At 51.4% G+C, this 19,973-nt stretch overlaps 1 protein-coding gene across 5 annotated transcripts in view; it reads left to right on the forward strand.

The window, feature by feature from the left end:
- The first annotated feature begins 452 nt into the window (after window positions 1-452).
- Window positions 453-19,973, forward strand: part of LOC144143283 (uncharacterized) — a 33,408-nt gene continuing 13,887 nt past the window's right edge. Inside the window, exons 1-3 of one of the 5 annotated variants that reach the window (XM_077675076.1) lie at window positions 453-666; window positions 1,932-2,419; window positions 12,963-15,526. In XM_077675076.1, the coding sequence (XP_077531202.1) occupies window positions 13,170-15,068 (1,899 nt within the window). In that variant the 5' untranslated portion in view covers window positions 453-666; window positions 1,932-2,419; window positions 12,963-13,169 and the 3' untranslated portion in view covers window positions 15,069-15,526. Of the gene's footprint in view, window positions 667-1,470; window positions 2,420-12,962; window positions 15,527-19,973 lie in introns of those variants that run through there. The other 4 variants (XM_077675066.1, XM_077675061.1, XM_077675071.1 and 1 more) reach the window with 4 other exon arrangements.

The following is a 19,973-nucleotide window of genomic DNA, read 5'->3' on the forward strand; positions in this document are numbered from 1 at the left end:
AAAACCAAGGGTGTTGAAGTTGATCAACACCTTTTTTTTCAAACAAAAAGGGCGTAGAGCTAGGAAAAGGGTGTTGAGACTCAAGAAAAAGGGTGTAAAGGCCTCCCAACACCTTTTTTCCACTTATGCTACACCCTTTTTGGCTAAAAGGGTGTAAAAAAGTTTAGTGTGCACGTGATAAACACCAGGAAGTCGGCTGGCCTTGAACTGCCACTCCTTGCTGCCGGGATGAGTCAGCTTCGCCAAGGCATCTTCCTGGTGTCCCCTATAAGCATGAACACGTGCTGATCAGCATTTTCACTCAAAATGAGGCGCGTCTTATGTCGAGGGTATACGTTGGGTTAAGGCAAGTAGAGGGCGGCCACCTCAGCATGCCTTCGTGGTGGCCAAGCTTCCGGTGTGATCCCTCCCTCGTTCCCACCTTCGCACAACGCAGGGAGCCAGAAGCACACTCAGCTGGTTCGGAGAACTTCGTGCACCGAGTTGTTGGATTCGCTGTCTCCCAGTCATGTTTATTTTCCTCTCCGTGTGAAGCAACTTAGGAACCGCGATCAGGACTCAAGCATGGCCGGTAAACTAGAGCCGTGGATGCGCTTTGTCCCCTACTCGATTCCAACACATTCGAGAGACTACTGCTTGAGCACGGAGTTCCTTCGCTGTGTTGGAGTGAGTATACGCGGTTTTGTAGCTTCGGCATGTAACTGGCGTTTCCATGTTGTTCGCTTGTTCCGCATAACACTGTGTCGCACCACTGGCGCCTGGCAAGTCGACTCAGCGCTAGTGCGGCGGGCGACGCTACGCTTAGCGCGTAAACACTGGCGTAGCGCGTATACTCTGCCACCCCATGAGTTTGCGGCCGCTTGGCACAACGATTAGTACAGTCGGCAAAAGGCTTGTCTATAAGGCGCGAGCGGCTTGCTTTGGACTGCGCGGGAGACATCTAGTGATAACGCCAGGTTTGAGACTGGTAGAATTTGAGCATGCGCGACCCGCATCAGCACGGTGGCTGTTTCCCTTGTCGCTGTGCCCGTCGCCTTGCCTTCTGTACCTTCTTTCGCCGGGAGAAGCGCTGCCTGCACTTCCGGGCCGGGAAACAATAGTGGAGATTACCGATTGGTAGTTCAGCATTGGCTGCGTTTAACTACGTGCGACGCTAAATTTTTGCGGCAACCTACGCAATTTAGACAGGAGTTTTTTTTTCTGTATGCAAGACAACGAACAACATTTGACGAGAACACATCGCTTCCGGTGTTTTAAAGTGACTAGATATCGGTCCGTGATTGTTTGTGCACTGCATTAAGCATTGTAGCGTTAGCCTGTTAGCAGTGACGTGCAAAGCCGAGTCTAGAAACCGGATAGTGGTGCACGCGGTACTTATGCAGCTATTGGCAGAACGATAACGCAATGAACAGCTGTACGCCAAAGCTAATGAAGACGAAAAACTCGCACAGCGCGCGCTAAGGCGGGTAATCTCCGTTTTTGTTTCCTGGCCCGGCAGCGCAGGCTTGCAGCGCTTATTACGGTTAAAGAAGGCGTGGAAGCCAAGGCGACGGGCACAGCGAGGAGGGACACAGCCGTCGCGCTGATACGGGCCGCGCATGCTCACATTATACCTATCTCAAACCAGGCGTTATCACTAGGTGTCTCCCGCGCAGTACGGAGCATGCCGTTCGAGCGGTATAGACAAGCCTTTTGCCGACTGCACACCAACAGGCGCAGCATATGCGCAACAATTGCTAATCAAGTGATGCCTGCTTTACTGGCACAGTGTGGGCGTGGCTCTGTGCTATGATGATAAATATGACTCGCTCGTAAAGACGCAAAAAGAATGGGGTGTCGCATTTTTTTCCTTCCCTGCTAGCATCCCAAATATTTTTCTTGCCACAGCGGCTGATTTCACCGGTTGTTTGCCTGCTTTTGTGGTCTCGCAGTTGACGACGATGAAATGGACGCAGTCATCCGCACGGGAACGGTTGCAGTAGCGCGCAGCTACCGAGACTGGATAGTGCACGTCGGTCGGAGGCGCGCCGCGAGCTTCCACCCCCAAATTCGCCGGCAACGACTCGGACCCTTCCACCTGTTCGCTACCGTCCGTGGTCGGACCAGTGCTTCGTCAGTCAACGCCCAAAGGCCGCAAGTCTCGGTCGTCGCCAACCATGGACGGAAACTTGCTTGACAAAGCCGTTTCCTGTAGGGCGGGTTCTGCGTCAGAGTCGTGTGGCGCACGCAGACAGCGCTAATTTGCCGAACAAGACATCCTGAGCCAACCGTCGCCAACGCTGCAATAACGCCCATGGGAACAGCAGGTGGCCCAAGCTTGTGACCACGCCGATCAATTGTTTACGTTACCTGTGACTTGTAAAGAAGGGCAACCTGCCTCGTCACTGGGTTCGACGTCAGCTCTGCTTCAGGCATTTAGGTAAGACTAGCCCCGAGACTTGCCCGGTTCCCTCGCTAATGATTTTTGTGCTGCTGTCGTAAGGGACAGGGTGCCTCATGTATAATGTACACCCGCCAAATTTTTTACCAATAACACGGGAGCGTCGACCGTTCGGTCGATCAGCGCCGTATGATGGAGTGATATGGCAAACTGGGCGAGAGTAGCCGCATGCGCACTAAGCAATGGCCGCTGCTGCCGTCGTCTGCTAGGCTGTTCCAAGAGCAGACTGCCACCCCCATTTTTTTTATTTGCTTATCACAGTGGCTGCCATATTCGAAATTTTTCTTCAAGACCATGGACGTGGCGCCAGCTGAAAACCGAGTAATCAGCGTTGCCGAACGAACCTTGCGCTCAACGAACCTTGCGCTAGACAATACTGATTACTCTGTTTTAAATTGGCGCCACGTGCCTTGTCTCGAAGAATTTCGAGTATGGCAGGCAGTGTGATAAGCAAATAACCAAAATTGGGGGTGGCTGTCTGCTCTTGGGACAGCCTAGCAGATGACGGCAGCAGCGGTCTTTGCTTAGTGCGCATGCGGCTACTCTCGCCCAGTTTGCCGTATCACTCCATCACGCGGCGCTGATCGACCGAACGGTCGACGCTCCCGTGATATTGGTAAAAAATTGGGCGGGTGTACAGTAGAACGTCGTTGATACGTTTAAAAAACGCGAGGAAGAAGCGTACTATCCGGGAAAACGTATGATCCACCGCAGTAAAAAAATAGTGCCCTTCCACTCTGTGAATAAGGAAGACCTTCGATGCTGGATACAGTCCACGGAGTGCACGAAACAAAACATGCCTTTGTTTTTTGCGATTGAGCGTACTTTCTAACCAATTAACTGAATGAAACTTGAAGGACTCGAGCTTTACTCTAGCGCACAAACATAGGACTCTGTTTCCATCCTGCGTCGTAGGCATCTTACTGTCTGTGTAACACACCAAACCACTGCGCTCGACCAAAGAAGGACGCCAGATGGGCCGTTTGACGTCCAAGTTTAAACTTCCCGCCAGCACAATGGTCATGCCGTCAGTGAAGACCTAAAGCTGAGCGTGCACGCCCACCCCATTTCCACTCACCAGCGCACGCATCAACCGGTGATTTGCGGATGTCTATAGTGAAAGATACTGGCGAAAGTGTAGTTCTGAAAGCCATTCAAGTTAAACAGCAAATGTTGGATCACGTCGGCGATCCAAGAGGGCAAGTTGCTGTTCAACTTGGAGGGATTTTCAGCTACTCTGCGAGCTGGAACTTGCAGCGGAAGCGGTTTTTTGTTGTTGTTGCGCCCATTCGCGCTTCAGTGCGGTCCGACGCTCCTCCAATTTTCGCTCTTCTTCATGCGAGCAAAGGCACGCTTCCGTCCCATAGCGAGTTATAACCTGGAAAGACTCGAGCTTTATTCTATCGGTCAAAAATGTCCGTTCCCTTCAATCGTGTCGTAGGCACCTTACTGACACTGACGCTCGACCACGGAGGACAGGTCGCATTCGAGTCGTGAGAGTTCCACGTTTAAATCTCCCACCAGCACGAAGGGCGTGTCGTCGGTACGGGCATGAAGCCTAGCTGCGTGTGCACTCCCCCTCCTTCCATCCCCAAACCGTGCACAAATAAACCGGCAACCAGTGATTAGCGTGTGCTTAGGCGCGAAATACACCGGCGGAAATTTCGCTCGGAAAGCCTTTCAATCTGAAGAACAATTATGGGCTCACTCTGGCGTTCCAAGCGGGCAAGTTGCAATACATACGGGCGGAATTTGCAACTGCTACACAAGGTGGGTTTTCTAGCAGTTACGGGGGCGGCTGAACATTCGGAGGCAGCGGCTACGTCGTTTTGACGCCCATTCGCGCGTCTGTTGATTATGTGCAATCATCTGGTAACGATACCGCTGTTATCGGCCATATGGTCAACTTATGAAAAAGGCATCGGTGGCGGCGAGGAGAAGCATAGAAGCGGCGCCGAGTAATTCGGCTTCACTGGAATGAAAACTGGGAGACATATATGCTTCGCAGTAAAAACATTAGTGCCCTTGCACTCTGTTAAAACGGATGACCTGCGAAGCTGCACGCACTTAACAGAGTGCACGAAACAAAACATGTTTGTTAGTCATTGACGACTGAGCATACTTCCTAGCCAACTACCTGAATGAAATTGGGAAAGACAAGAGCTTTATCCTAGCGGACAAAAATAGAGCTGTATCTTTTCCTCCCGCGTCGTAGGCATCTTAGTTTGTGCAACACGCCAACCCATCCACTCTACCACGGAGGACAGACACTGCACCGCTCGCAGTGGGCTCTTTGACGGCCACTTTTAAATCTCGCGCCAACAAAACGGACATGCCATCAGTAGGGGCATAAAACCTTTAGCTGTGCGTGCCCCCCCCCCCCCCTCTCTTCCTCCACTCCCAACCCGTGCAAGCATAAACCGGCAACCGGTCATGAACGGGTGCTTAGAAGTGAAAGACAATAACCTGTCACCCTGAAAGCCCTTTAATCGACATCTGTCAGCTGATTTTTCGCACAGTCGTCTCGCGTGGTCAGATCGTTCTCCGAAATTCCAGTGCCCCCCCCCCCCGTCCGTCTCCTGTTTAAATGAAGAAATACCGCCAGCCACTAGAAAATACTCTGTTCGAATACAATACGGCCACTACTAAGCTTGCCGGTAATCGACGCTTTGTGCTATAAATCATTTCTGTACCTGTATCGCGCAGTTGTGTCCTCTACATTACTTTTTATTCCCGCAATTTAACATCCACCCATACAGTTACAGCCATACGGATACAAAGGAAATTTGCTATATACAGTTTTCTCAGAAACTTCGCAGTTGAGTCTTCGTGGTCCTGGCCAACGTTACTAGAATAGCTGTATGACTGCATTTCAGGTGGATGTCAAATTTTCTTTCGCAGAAACTTGCTCCTCTTTGGGGATGTCCCATAAATCTGGCCGATTCGTAGTCTCCCGAGAAAAAAAAACAAACAAAAACGGCTGTCTTCAGCATTCCTTATTGTTCCGTCTTATGGAATGCTAAGTTCCGTCCAGAGGGAACGCAACTCGCGGTGGGAACAGTCTTTCTTGATTTTTAGCCAACCGGCCAAACCGCGCACGCGCGCGCTGACTAGCCAGAGTCAGTTTTTTTATTAATTACTGTTAACAACTATGGGTTATACGTCGGCCTTGTCTTCAGTGAGGTTCAGCCAGCTGAATAAAAATCAAGACCGACTGCTCTCACAGCGTGAAGTGTAGCTCTAGCCACGACAGAAAAAAGAAAAAAATTGCTTTGGTTTAGCTTTGGTTAACCCTAGTTGATAGCGACAGCTTCACTGCCCTGGCTAGGACTATTGTCGATGTGTGATTTCGCAATGATATACAGACATGCTTGCAATGAATGCACTGCGTATTCAGCATCTTGTTTCGCCTCACGGCGTTTTTTAAGCCTCGCCGCTGTACGAGCGCCAACAGCTAGATGTTCGTCTTCCTCCATTGTACACGGCTCTGCCCCGCACGTGGCCTCTAGGCCTTCCTTCGTGGCGCACGCTTATCACTGCGGCGGCGCCCTTCTCGCCTTCCTCCGCCAGGTGGCGACAAGGGTTCCCCGCACGTCTCCATTCCGTGTTCGCCTATCTTTCCCCGCCATCGGGCCGCTGCTCCGTGCCCGGCGTTCCCCCAGGTGGCGACCCGGGTACCGCGCAGGGTTGCAAGTTGGGCTCGTTGGAAAGACATATTCTTGGATGAAACCAGCGTGAACTTAAACAAAGACAAAGGAAGTGGAACAGAAGTTGTATGAAAGTGCGCGTGAGAGAGCATGAATTTTTATTAAAGAGCCCCCCACCATCCCATCTTTCTTCGCGTTGTACTAAGTGTGCCGCGGATGTAAACCTAATTTTCCTGGTACTGACATTTTATTTAGGCAGCGTGAACAAGGGCCCCACAAAATATTGGAAGTGTTCCACATAGCAGAAAGAGTAGACAAGTGTGTCAGCTAAGCAAGGGGGTGTCTTCCTTCATCCCAAAAAGATTGCATATCCGCGTGGGCCTTGACTTTAGCCGGTGTCTATCTAGTTGCCTTATCACAGTGACTTTTCTAAACTTGTTTTGCTCACGCGCAGTTTTTTATTGTTTTGTGGTAAGTGTTTATATTCACCCTTCTTGATATTAAACTTTAGTTTTTAGACCAGCGGCTGTCCTTGCATTACACTTCCTTTGTCTAAGTTCGCGCTGGTTTCATTCAAGAATAAGCCTATCTCTCCTCTGCCGCCTATCCCGTCCCGCCATCGGGCCGCTGCTCCGTGCCGGGCGCTTGCGGAAGAGGGTGTGGTTTGACCTTTAGGTCTCAAGGTCAAAACTGGCCACCCCGCGAAGAGCTCCCGAGGTTGCGTATTGTAGCTTTCGCTACAGAAAAGCTGCCTGGGGCGAATCGAACCCGCGACTATGACGTCGCAAGCCGAGGCGTAAAAAGAACGATACACTAAATATACCGCAACCGGGGGCACTTTTCTAATCAGCTGGTTTGCATTCCATCCTGACGGCACTCGACCCACACCATCAGTGTTAGCATTCCTTACCGAACGCTAGACTAGGCTGAAACGCGGTGTTGTGCCCTGAAAGCTGCATTTTCGATTGTTTCGCTATGGATATGCGCCGACTTTCGCAGTTGCCCGATACCAACCGATTCGAAAGAAACACTGTAGTGTACAGAGGTCAAAACTGTTGACAAAAACGCGCGAACGTACGTGCAGCGCAGCCTGCTGATAGCCACCGGCGTGACCAGCGAGATTAGGTGACGGCGCTGCGGCGGCTTGGCATGTGAAAGCTATCGTCGATGTTCGACACCGAAAGTCCCTCACCACGGTCGACGCCGAAAGCCCCTCACCACGACCGCCGATAAAGCCTATATTAAATGTTATCTTACGCTGATAACTAGTGCAGTCTTGTTTTCGGTTTTGGTATGGTTCCGATATAAATAGAAGTGTAATGTGGGTCGGGCACGGCCATTCTAACGTATATAGGTTGTGCAGGAAAGGAGGAAACATAAGCGTTGACTCAGAAATTGCCTCAAAGCGTTTATTATTGGCGCGGTGAAGTTTTAGCACGCATGCGCAGGTACATAAAGCTGCACCAACTTATGCTTACACCTTTTCTGCGCATCTTACGTAGAATGGCCATTCCCGCCCACATTCAACTTTTTTTTTACATCGAAACCATACCAAAGGCAAAAACGAGACTGCACGGGTTATCACCGTCATATAGGCCCGTATTCACGTCTCGTGACTGACGCCTGACTAGCGGCCGACTATATTTTGCGATGAATTTCCTCCTTCAACGGCACCGCGACTCTTGCGGGATCGCCTCAACCCGCTCGAAACGTGGAGCGAGGAAACATTTCGACGCCGCTACCGTCTGCGTAAGCGGACTGTCGTGCTCTTGACGGACTTGCTAAGCGGAAGCCTAGAACCGAAAACAGTGACCTGCGACGCCGTACCGCCCCTTCAAGTGCTCTGTGCGCCGCGCTGCTTTGCGAAGGGCAGTTACCAAGACGAAGTGGCGGACATTCACGGCATAAGCCAGCCGACACAGTCAAGAATCGTGCGGAAAGTTTCGCAGGCGCTGTGTGAGCGGCGAACGCAATTCGTCCACTTCCCGACCAGCCGGCAAGCCAGCCGACCAGCCGGCAATAAAGGGAAGACAGTACTGAGCACGACGTTCACAACAAAAAAGAGTTCACTTACACGGCTCACACAACACGAACACAGTTGACGCACTAGGAATCGGTCTTATTACACGCGACCGGAACGAGCCGTAACATAAACTGCAGACGATCGAAAAAAAGCCTGCGCAGACGATAGAAAAACCACCACAAAATAAAAGCAAAACAAACACAAAGCAAACCTTATACGCGAGCTTAAGGCTTAAAATTAAAGTATATTGGTAATCTGCACGGTAAAATCGAAGACGCACATATTGTAAACAAATGGGAAGCGTTGTGCAGACGACCGAGAAATGCGCGGAGAAACTGGCGGGGAAGCAGACGATACGGCGGGTAGCGAAACCGGAACAAAAAGAGGCCGGGCGGTGGCCGTAATTTAGCTGCAGTCACAGCCACAGCCCCGTTGCTATGGGAAAATCTCTAAGGCGCATGCGCAGCGTTGGGTGTATACGTCACAGTCGCGACTACCCCTTGACTACTTAGATCAACACACTTGGTTTGGGACGTGAATACCGTTTCGGTTAGTCAGGGCCTACTGAGCGCTGACTCACGTAAGTCTTGATTAAGTAGTCAGGCCTACTAAGTTTAGTCAAGCTTTAGTTAGTCACTGTCCGTGAATAAGGGCCATAATGTTTAATATCGGCGTTGGCGACGGCCGTGCTTTTCGCGTCGAGCCTGTCGCGTCGAGCCTGTCCCCCAAAACAAGGAAGCATCGGCAATAGCTTTCGCATGCCTCGCTGCATGCCGCAGCACCGTCCCCTAATCTCGCTGGTCACGCCGGTGGCTATCAGCAGGCTGCGCTGCACTTATCGAAAGCCACGCGTTCGCGCGTTGTTGTCAACAGTTTTGACCTCTGTACATTTAATTTTGTTGCGCACCCAGCCGCGCTGATAGCACCAAAACGGTGGAGTTGCCCACACACGCATTTGCCGAACTGTACAATAATCGCTAAATTAACGCAGTTACTACGAATATTGGCTTTTTGAAAATAGCACTTACCCTTCCTGAGAGCAGTTACTTTGGGCGACGTAAGCCTTGTGTTAAGTTGGTAACTGATGCATCTATACATGCTGCGGCCGTGCTCGTAGGTGAAGAGAAGGGCAGAGTTTAGTATCATCGCCGCAGTCGAATCAGTAGAAAGCGTCCACCAATGAGGAGAGGGTAACGTGAACAGGGCGCACGCGAGTCGCACACAGCTAGCAAGCAGCGGCGCCCGCAGAATGTCACACGGCGCAGCAGCGCTGGCGATCGTGCTGGCGTGGCGAGCGCACAGGCGTGCTATTTCTTATCTCGTAAGAGAGAGAGAGAGAGAGTGAAAGGACAAGGCAGCAACACAGGGGCATCATAGAGAAATTTCTCAATGGGGCCATAAAAAAAAAGAAAGAGGGTCGCACAGAGCCGTCTGTACCCCAGACCGGCGAAAGGCGCATCCATGGACGCTGCGCAACGACGGTTTCGCCGTCGGCGCAGTCGGCGTCAACGCCGGCGGCAGATCGCAGACGACAGGGGAGAACTTTTCCACGTCCGTTTGGCTGTTTTGTAGAGGCCGTACAGAGGGCGCTACATGTAATCAGCTACAGGGAGAACCTCGCAGGGCTGGGGGAGAAAATCTGCGACCCCCACTTTTCTACCCTTTTAAAGCAAAGCTTTACTATTTTCGTCCAGCGGTTTCACCGCGTATGCGCAAATTAACCTTTTGACCTCAGACACACCTCCCGCGACACATCCCTCGAAGCGCATCGCATGATTCGCCGGGCCCGCTTTCGGCGCTGCGCACAAGGCCCAGTTTTCAGTCGTTCTGCTCAACTGATCAGCTGGGCGGCGCGTGGTTGCGGGCACTCGGCTGATCGGCAGCCGACCAACTCCACCGCCTCCCACGCATGCGCGCCGCTGGGCCATCTGGGGCTACATGACTCATCTTGCGCCCGGCAAAGAGAAACACCGCGTTCGCCGCGAATGAAAGCGAGGCAGGCCTCCTTCTGTGAGCTTTGCACGGGACTAAACTGCGTTGAGCTGTGCTCGGCAATACGCCTCGAGCCAACGTTCGCTGCGCCGCCTGCCGCCGCTTCTCCACGGCGCTTACGGAATGACCGCTGCGCGGCTGATAGGGGCTCATGCAGTTTTTTAAATGCAGAGCATTTCAGTAACTCACGATGTCACCCGCGTTGCCCCGTCGTAGTCCACACCGTCGTTGTCCGCACCCCTCCCCCTACACTATATAAAAGAAAATACTATCCGGCGCCTGGTTTCGATCCCTCGACCCTGCGGGCGGAACGCAATGTACATGGTGCTCTACCCACTGCGCCACAAAGCCGACACAGAATGGGACGCTACGAACGCGCCTTATATCGTTGACTCATTCAAATTACTGCTGACGAGCGCGCTCTCGTCAGCAGTTGCCACAAGTACAACAACATTAACGTAACGCAAACTACTTCACGTCGTGCGCCCCCGGAAATGGTCTGCATTTGATCGTGCCCCTAGCGAGGGGGATGCCTCCATCTGGCGGAGGCAGGGAGAGACGTTCCACGGAAGATGCCTTAGTTCACCACGAGCGGGCGCCGCTACGAAAAAAAGCGCGAAAGTTTGAAACTGGCGGCTTCGCACACCCGAATGCTTTCTACTTCCCTAGATATGTAAAGTGCTGCTAAAACGTAAAAAATACGCCACTTTTGGTTCTTTTTTGCCTATTTTTGCCTTTCCGCGCCCAAAACAACTTGTTATGGTGATGTCTGTAAGCAAAAAGTACGTTTAGGGCAATTTAAAAAACAGCTACGCCCTGGTAGAGTGCTGAAACGGCGACTAGAGCTCTCCGGGGACGCGGTACTGCGCGCTTCTTCGCCGCTCTTACGGGCGTCGACGATGGCAGCAGCATATCACCACTGTCACCTCCGAATACGTCAGGCACAAGTGATTTCTATTGTCGCCTCGTTTAGACCTGATACTGGCACAGTGAGAGGTTGGTTTCGTTTTGCAGCGCGGACAGCGAATGCAGCTTTGTTTCGAATATTTAAGTCGTAGAAAAATATGTTTCGGGGATGTGATTACCCAATATCTATGGGAATATGAGCCACGCGAAAATGTTAAGTATATTCCAAGGCTGTGGTTCGTTAAATATGTACCCACTCACGCCTTATAGCAAGGACCAATTCGAAAGTTAATGAGGTAACGGAAAAATAGATGTTGTGCGAAGTCTGAAAGAAACAGAACAGCTCGCACGTAAATGAGGAAAACCAAGTGCAGCTTCGGAAATGCCAAAGACGTTTGTCGAAACTTAAGCAAGGTAGCACCCACCAGACCAACTAGATGCGAAATGCACTGATATTTCGCAAGACATGGGGGAAGCACTTAACTACCGTTGCGCGCAAATGTGGAGCGAAACCAAGAAATGAACGTTTTAGTAATCCCACGCGCAAGCCGACCGCTCACTTTCCTTTTGTTTTCCGAGATCACTCGGCGGATGCATGTTCTGAAGTATACAGAATAGGCGGTTCACAAGCGATAAAAGCTAGGTGTCGTTGGAAGAGGGTGGTATTTGAGCCACCATCTAGATTCTGAAACCTGTTTCCCTGTGTTACATGATGATGTTTCGAATAATCGTTTAGTCGGGGACGCGGCTTACTCTATTAGCCCGTCTGTCTTCGCGCTACTCGCGGAAGATATATTTCGCAGATGATCGATTTTGAGCGCTCACCTCGCGACAAGATGGCCCAGCATTAAATTTTTTGTCGTGTGCTGATGCTCGCGTAGAATTTTGCGTTGTCCATTTACGCTGATTTCGTAGAATGTTCGTGAAATTTACGCCAGACTAGCTTGTTAAGGGTAGTGATCAATATCTGAGGTATGACTGGCATAAACTCGCACAGGGGTTTGTAACCAGAGAGGACTGACAGATCCGCGGCCTTTACGGATGATGCGCGCTAATCAACAGAGGGCAGTCCTGGTCTGGCAACCACGGCAGCCCCGTGAAAAAATGGCGGGAAAATTTGCGGGTACGCCAGCCGAAATGCTACCCCATACCATACCCATATTCCCCTGAAGAGGACGTCAGAAGGCCTCCCGCCTTCATTTAAGGAGCGCCGAGCGATGAGCAGAAGGCGAACTGCGGCGGAGGCAAGCGAGCCATGGCGCGGTGTTGTTCTGCGTGGCAGAATCCGAGCGCGCTCTCGGTAGCTCGGCGGCTGGATTCCGACTCTGGACGCGCGACACGTAATTCGCGGCTCGTGACAGGGTGTGCAGTCACGCGGTGCACTGCTCCGGCGGCGCGAGCTCCCTCGGCAGCCGCGGTTGATCTGGAACGCCTCCGCCGAAGACTACAAAGAACGGCTATAAGGCTCACTGCGCGAGCCTCGTGGCGCGAGCGGTCAGTGCTCCTAGGAACTCCGAGCGTTCGGCCAGACATCCGCACCTCTGGCCCGTCAGCTGCTGCCCTCTGTCATATATAAGTGTTGTTCTGTGGTTCGGCGTTTTCCGTGCCTAGTGCTGCCGCAGCCTTTTCAAACCTACGCATTTTTTGCTCGCTACCTCGACTGCACCACATTGTCTTTCCGTTGTACTTGCTTTGTACTTTTCTTATTTTACTCCTGTTTATACTGTATTCACTTTTATTTTCCTAGGCGCTTACTTCTGATGCATTCTTATATATCTAGATATGTATTTTACTTCCTAAAACCAAGTATAGTTTCTCTCGCTAAGCACCCTTTTTCTGGCCAATTTACTTGAATAGGTAAGAGCTAGCGACGTGGAAGCGCCACCACAATCATCATCAGATGTTCGATTCTCGCTTTTACACAAAGCGCCATTTTTTCTGTGCCATCCTACAGGGACACGTTGAAGCAGCTCTGCCAGCATCATCACCCAGAGTCCCGTCGAGCGTTCCTTCCTCCGGACTTAGTCACAAGTGGAAGAAGAGCTGCATCATCACCCAGAGTCCCGTCGAGCGTTCCTCCCTCTGGACTTAGTCACAAGCGGAAGAATTCAGGAAGCACTCAAGTACGCTTCAAGAAAGCTTCGAAGGGAGTGCAGCTGCAATGTGCGAATCAGCCGCCTCAAGCTCGAATGTAGATGGCATACCGGTGTCAACACCACAGAGCTTGCACGAACACTGCGGGCAGGGAGACGCTGTTTTACGGGCATCGTCAGTGAAGGGCTGTCCTTTCTGCCCCTGCAGGCTGGTGTCGCTGGATGACTTTACCGAACACTTCGTCCAGCACCACAAGATCAGCCTCAGGATCTCGGCGATGCTGGACCTCCTGTTGGAAATGAAGCATGCGGACGCAGCCAGGGACAAATCGCTGTGGTGTCCTTTTTGCAAACTCGTGCCCCGCGACAAGTGCGAACTGCAGAAGCACATATTCGAGGAGTTCGACTACGCGCCCGTGCTCTGCGAGACCTGCAGCTACTCCACCTTCAGCTGGGAGGACCTTAAGGAGCACTTCCGTGTGACGCACCCCCACAGGCGGCCTGCATGCACTCTGCGCGCGGACGACGACTTCGAATCCTGGGTGGCGAGCTTCGTCGCCAGCCAGAAAGCTTGCCCCATGGTTCTCGAGAAGCCGTACCAGTGTGTACACTGTGCAGAGCGACACCGGTGCACCAAGGAGCTGAGGATGCACCTCTATGAGCATCTTCAGTATTACCCCCACCACTGCACCATTTGCGAGAAGTGTTTTACTAGTCAGCAAGAAATCGAGGAACACCATCGCACATCGCACGGAGCCACTGGTGTGTACTCAAGCGAAGAAGTCCGGTTTGAGGACAAAGAAAGAAAGATTGATGACCTACTTGACAAAGCTGCGGAGAAACTTGTAACTGTCGTGGAGGGACCTCCTGGCCGGCAGTGTATGTGGGAGGCTTGCCCGTACAGCTCATCGAACCCGACTGAGCTTGTTGCTCACATGAAAGCACACATCCAGCAGCGCAAGGTGTGCACGATGTGCCAGTTCAGCTCGTACTGCGATGACGTCATTGCGTGGCACAAGAGGCAACACAGCCACTCATCTAGCAGCCATGAAATCCTCCCCAACCCCGTGCTCACGAGCCGCGTGCCAAAGGTCAAGTCGCGAGCCTATGGGTGTTGCTGGTGCAAATACAGGGCCTCCAGCTCCATGGAGATTCGCACGCATTGCAAAGCTTCGCATCCCGGCAAGCCAGTCAAGCTGATGGCTCCAAAACTGAAAGATCTCCATGCCTCCGCAGCCAGGAGAGTGCAGAGTACAGGATTCAGAAGGCAAGCAGACGTTACAAACGGAGTGAGCAAAAGCTCGGAGGCAGTTGAGATGATGGAGCAGCCTGACGTTGTTGCTGTGCCCGTACGAGGAGATATCGTTGTGCATGAGCACACTGGAGCATGGGTAGACTCTTCGCAACTCACTGACCGCGCGCTGGCAGAGCAGCAGATAAAGTGTGGACAGCGCGACTTTCTCGCATCATCGCTGCACCTGCGCCGTTTGCACGAGAGCATCCTCCACGCGGGCAGTATGGTCCCTTCTTCCCGGGGGTTGAACGTTGCCAGCGCCGCCTCCGAGCTTTTGAAATCAGCCGCGGAAGATACCATGACCACACCAGGAGAGCAGTACGAGACGCCAGCCATTGTTGGTGAGGCCGGCCCCTCTTTTCGGCCGACATCTCGGTCGGGAAGAGGTGAAAACAGATGCAAGAAGTGCCTTAAGTGCTTTCAATCAAAGATGCTCTTGCACCGCCACCTGGTTCTTGTACACAACGTGTATGCAACGTGCGATGCCTGCAATGCCAACCTGATGAACAAGGCAGCCGCCCGGAACCATGTTCGCGGGAAACACTTCTCACAGCAAGTCACGTTCACTGTACTGCGTTTGAAATCCTACACCACCTCGCCACAGCCAGCTGCAGCCATGTCTCGGGATGCGAGAACGCCTCGTTCTACCAGTGGGCCCTCGAGAACGACATGAGAGTGGCAGATTCTACATACTACCGCTGGGAAATTCTGATGCGTTCGTGCCTTGCAATGAGTATGCCCTCGACACAGCAGTGATCCTCACGAGTGCTTAGAATACGTTGCAAGTCCTACACAGTTAGGCTTGCTAGTTAAGGAGGGCGCATTTGTATTGTCGTTCTCACCCAACCTTTTTTTTTTCACAGAAGAACTGTATTTCTCTTAATTTAACTGCTCATTTAGTGAGACGTCATGGCTGATTCGACATGGCATCCTGCAGGAAAGTGGCAGTGCTCAGTCACTGACAAGGTTAGAACGCATGACTATTTTATTGTAATCAGAAATACCTTTGTTATTTTGTGTTAGTATCGCAAAGCGATAACTTGAATGTAATAATCACGTAAAAGCTGGCAATCGAGCTACATGTGTTTCTGAGTGAATAAACTTGTATAAAGGGAATTTTTTTATCCACGTTCCTTCTACCTACATGGTGATAGACCGCAGTGATTGAATCTAAGGGTGGCTGATACCCTAGTTACACGGCGGAAGTAACCGCAGTTACGTTTAACCGTGGTTACTAAACTTTAACCGTTGTTATCGCAAACTGCGGTTTTGGTTGTTACACGAGAAATTCCAAGTGCGTCGACAGCGGTCACTTGGTTGTGAGCGTAACAAAAATAATTTACCAAACTTTTAACCTCACGATAAAAAACGAGAGAAGCGGTGTAGACTACAGGAAATATCGTTAAGACAGTTGCTTCAGACCCAAACGCGACGCACTCGCGCGTAGCGAGAGAGGGGCTTCCCCAACAGCTCGCAACCGGCTTGGTTTGCTCAGGTCTGCTCGGTGTTGGGAACTTCAGGCTTAGCATCGCGGTGGATATTTGACCGCCGCTATCTCTACAACTGGGAATTACAATCCATAGCACAATTTTTCACCGCACTAACATCCACTTTCTCGCATGTGTAAGTTCTTTTCCACAATCAGATTGACTTCGAAGAGTGGCGATTAGCTGTTGCTGCCGTGGTCTGGGTTCGAGCCGCTTGCATGGCCGTGCGGGCAGGCGCGCTGGCGTGTTAGCAGGCACGGCCGACGTGCGCGTCGATCGTTTCCGACTGCTGAAAGCACTTCATGATTGCCTGCTTCATCCATTTTTTTTTGGGGGGGGGGGGCGGGGAAGGGGGGGGACGGAATTTACAAATTTAGCATGGCTTTTTTCTAAGTTGCTCGGGCGGATCGGGAAACGAGCCGCTGCTGACGGGCAGTAGTCGCGTTGATTGCGAGAGCGACGCAAAGAACGCAAGCGTTTTGGGGACAGCTTTGGGGCGCTAGCTATTTGAGAACCTTCGTCTCCTCCGAACGCCAGGTGAATTTTTTTTTTTTTCGCCTCCGCTGATGCTCCGCCACTTGCGTCCGAACTGTCTTGGGCGATTTTGAGCACTGCGGCTGCGGGAACTGCGGTTTGCGGGACCGAACTGAGGTGGCCAAGCTCAGTTAGCGTTAACCGTGGTTAGCGGAGTAACCGCAGTTTCGTCTGTCGTGTAACGCAGCAAACTGCGGTTTTGTCTAACCGCGGTTCGCTTAACCGTGGTTAACTGTGTCCGAGCAACTAGGGTATGATAATGTGTTTTCAAAGCTGCCAAACCAGTTCATGTTTACGCTTTCCCCCTGCCCCATGGAACGGCCAGCAATCTGACTAGACGCTTTGCTGCATCGTCAGAGTGAGCATTTAAAGGGAAATGAATGAACATGGGAAACTTTTGTGTGTGGCACTGTTTTGTGGTTTTTTTTTCTGTAGACGTACGTAATATCTTATTTCACGATTTGATAGCTGAGGCCTAGCTGTCCGGAATGCTCAGAAAACGATGAAATTCCATGTACTCCGTCCAGCTGTCTGAGAATTAGAGCAGTGGTGTGGCACTTCCTGACATCTTTCCGTTCTACGTCAGTTTTAAGAACAGCGCAAAATCGGGAACAAAATAAAAGAGAAAGAAGGGAATCACGCAACACTTGCACCGCGTGATATATACCTTCTTTCTTTTGTCCCTGCTTTGCGCTGTTTTTCTTCAAAGTACCAACATATTTTTTAAGGTCCTAAAAATTAAACATGCTCCGAATCTGGTTACTTTAGTCTTACAGACGAGTGTTTGTCATCACAAGACTAGGAGGAATACACTTCTAAAGGGAGACAAAGGCTAAATAACTTGTTATAGCTGAAAGATTACGCGTTTCGTAGCTCTCTGGTTTTGATCGACAGCTAATGATGCGTTGTTTTCTCAGCAATGGTTGTATAAACATTTATTGGTCCCAGATGGGTAAAGTAAATAATTAAGTCAGGCATGTCTCCCTCTCACATCCCTTCCATTTTTTCGTGATGTGCAAGAGCGCATTACAAACAGCGAGAGCCAGCCGAGGCCCCACTGCACTCAATCGTCGACACTGCACTCAATCGTCGACATTTTCATGAAAGCCTGTTCTCATTGCCTTTCACTATCGTCGCAAGAATTGAAAGTCGATCAGACGCCTTTTCGACGCACTTTGTTATGACAGCGTCCAGGTAAAGTCGGTCGGCAAAGTTGTACGGTGCTTCGGGACCCTGGCGAAGCTTTCCCGGGAGTTACTGCCGCCTGGGAGAAGGTGCACAAAACACAGGAATTATCAAATAAGTTTACGCTCGTCTCCCTTCAAACAGAACGCGCTAATAATAGCTGCTGTTGCCACTGGCTCGTTTGTATGTATGCGGTAGAAACGAAAACATCGTTAGAGATGTAGAAAGCACAGATATTTATTATCAGTAAAGAAAATTTGTATCATGACTCCAAGGGCAGTGCTATTCTCTTTCAGGCTTGCGCGGGGTCCAAAAGAAGCAGGCTTTGCGGCGAAGTATGCCCAAAATGACGGGGCATGTGTGGCCTGCTTAAAAGAGAAAAACAATTCCGCGCATTGTACTGGAATGGGATCGTATGTATCCAAACCCATATGTGGACAGTAGGCTTCCTTAAGCCCTAGGGTCTAAAGTTATACAGAGAAGGCAAACTGCAAGGCTGTAAAGGTAACTTAGGGAAGATCAGAATGCTGGTGGAGGAAAAGCAGAAGGGGGAACATGAAAAGTAGGACAGCTGCCACCTGTAACAAACAAAACATAATTTGAGTCGACCGCTAAGACCAGCGTAATAATTTAACAAGGCACACGGTAACTTCTTTAGTACGATGACGTATTTGACCACCCTGACGTAAAGGGGATACAATCAATCAATCAATCAATCAATCGATCGATCGATCGATCGATCGATCGATCCGCTTGTTTGTTGCGAATCCCGCGGCAGTTCCATTGGTAAATTACAGTGGTGTCCCCCCGGTCTTCTTGGGCTTCTTGGCTTCTGCGTCAACCTCTTCTGACGTCTCGAGTCGACCGCACCTTTTCGCGATCGCGTCTTTGATTCTTTCGGCCCACTCCTTTTTCAGGGACGCGAAGCGGTTCCTCACGGACGTTGTGGCGACTTTTAGCGCTACGCACTCGTGTTTCACCGAGAGTGTGTGAAGCTGACTCTCGACAGCTTCGAGTCGGACGTCCATTTTGCCTAGCCTTTTGTTAATTTGGGTAATTGCGGCCAAAATGGCCGTCAGCTCTCCTCCTCGCGGGATCTGTGTCGTTGCCGTGGTTGCGGTCCCTGCGGCCGCCGCTTCCTCTCCGCTCGCAGGGCTCTCTTCGGCGTCCATCGCCTCTTGATTGTTTGATGCACGTTGCGTGGCCCCAGCCGCTACCGGCGTCCGCCCTGGGCGGGGCGAGGGAGGGTCCCTCCCCGGCAGATTGCGCAAGCCTTCGACGTTGTTTGCCGCCGTCGCGGTGTTTTGGGGTTTTGCATTTGCCGAGCTGCCGTTACTCGCCAGCGTTTCAATCTTATTCGTAAGCCCCCGTATTTGAGCGTTCTTCTCCTGTAGTGAGCGTTTTGGCGCTCTATGATCCTCTTAAGTTCTGTCACTTCGCTACTGTCATTTTGCGGACTCGCTGGTTCGAGCGACGGGAGACCTGTTGGTCCAGCCCACCTGTTTCTTGGCGATCCCTCGGCGTCCGGTTGACTCGCTCCAGGTCCTCGAACTGGTCGGGAGCTCGAACTGGTCCGGGGTTTGGAACTGACCCGGGACCCCGAGGCGGCCCTGTTCACCGTCTCCCAGCGGCGGTTGCCGCTACCGTGGCCGCCCCCGGATCGTGTCTTCGATCGGGAGCGACTCTGGCGGCCGTTTTCGCCGCCACTGTTGTTGCTGCTGCGGACCGGCGTTTGTGACCGGCCCCGTTGTATGGAGGCGCTACAACGGGGTCCGCCTGCGGTCGGTTGGTTGGTTGGTTGGTTCCTTAAGTCATGGCGCGTACCCACGCGGGGGATTGGCCAAGAAGCTGCCTGTAATAATTAGGCTGTGACCCGGTTTATTTTAGAGAGAAAAAAAAAATCCTCTCTTGGCTCAGTTCCTTGTTGTTGTTGTTGTTGTTGATCCTGATAATTAATGGCGCATACCCAATCAGGGGATCGGCCAAACAACAGAGGATTGTAAAAATGAATGGTACTCTTATCAATTTACGACACGCCTAGGAAGGATAATTTAGATCAGTTGGTTTTGAGAAGAAAAAAAAAACTGGAAAATTAAAGCGAGGATGACCAATCTCAATCATAAAGAGAATCGTTTAGAATTTTGAATGTAGCGCAGGAGAGCAGTGCATACATCCCGGCGGCAAAACCCCGTTTCGGATGCCCCGAACGATAGCATAGCCGCCCCTGTTAGTGATATCCCCAAACTGCCAAGCGGCAGCTCTAGGGACTGACGTCTCAGTCGGGATAAACGTCGGCATGTCAACAGGTAGTGTTCGACAGACTCGTCTTCGTTGCAATAGCTGCACAGAGCTGTTGGCGCCAGACGAGACCT

The sequence above is a fragment of the Haemaphysalis longicornis genome, unplaced genomic scaffold (genome assembly GCF_048455015.1).
Source record: "Haemaphysalis longicornis isolate Haplotype H1 unplaced genomic scaffold, Haemaphysalis longicornis Haplotype H1 scaffold_1, whole genome shotgun sequence".
NCBI lineage: Eukaryota > Metazoa > Arthropoda > Arachnida > Ixodida > Ixodidae > Haemaphysalis > Haemaphysalis longicornis.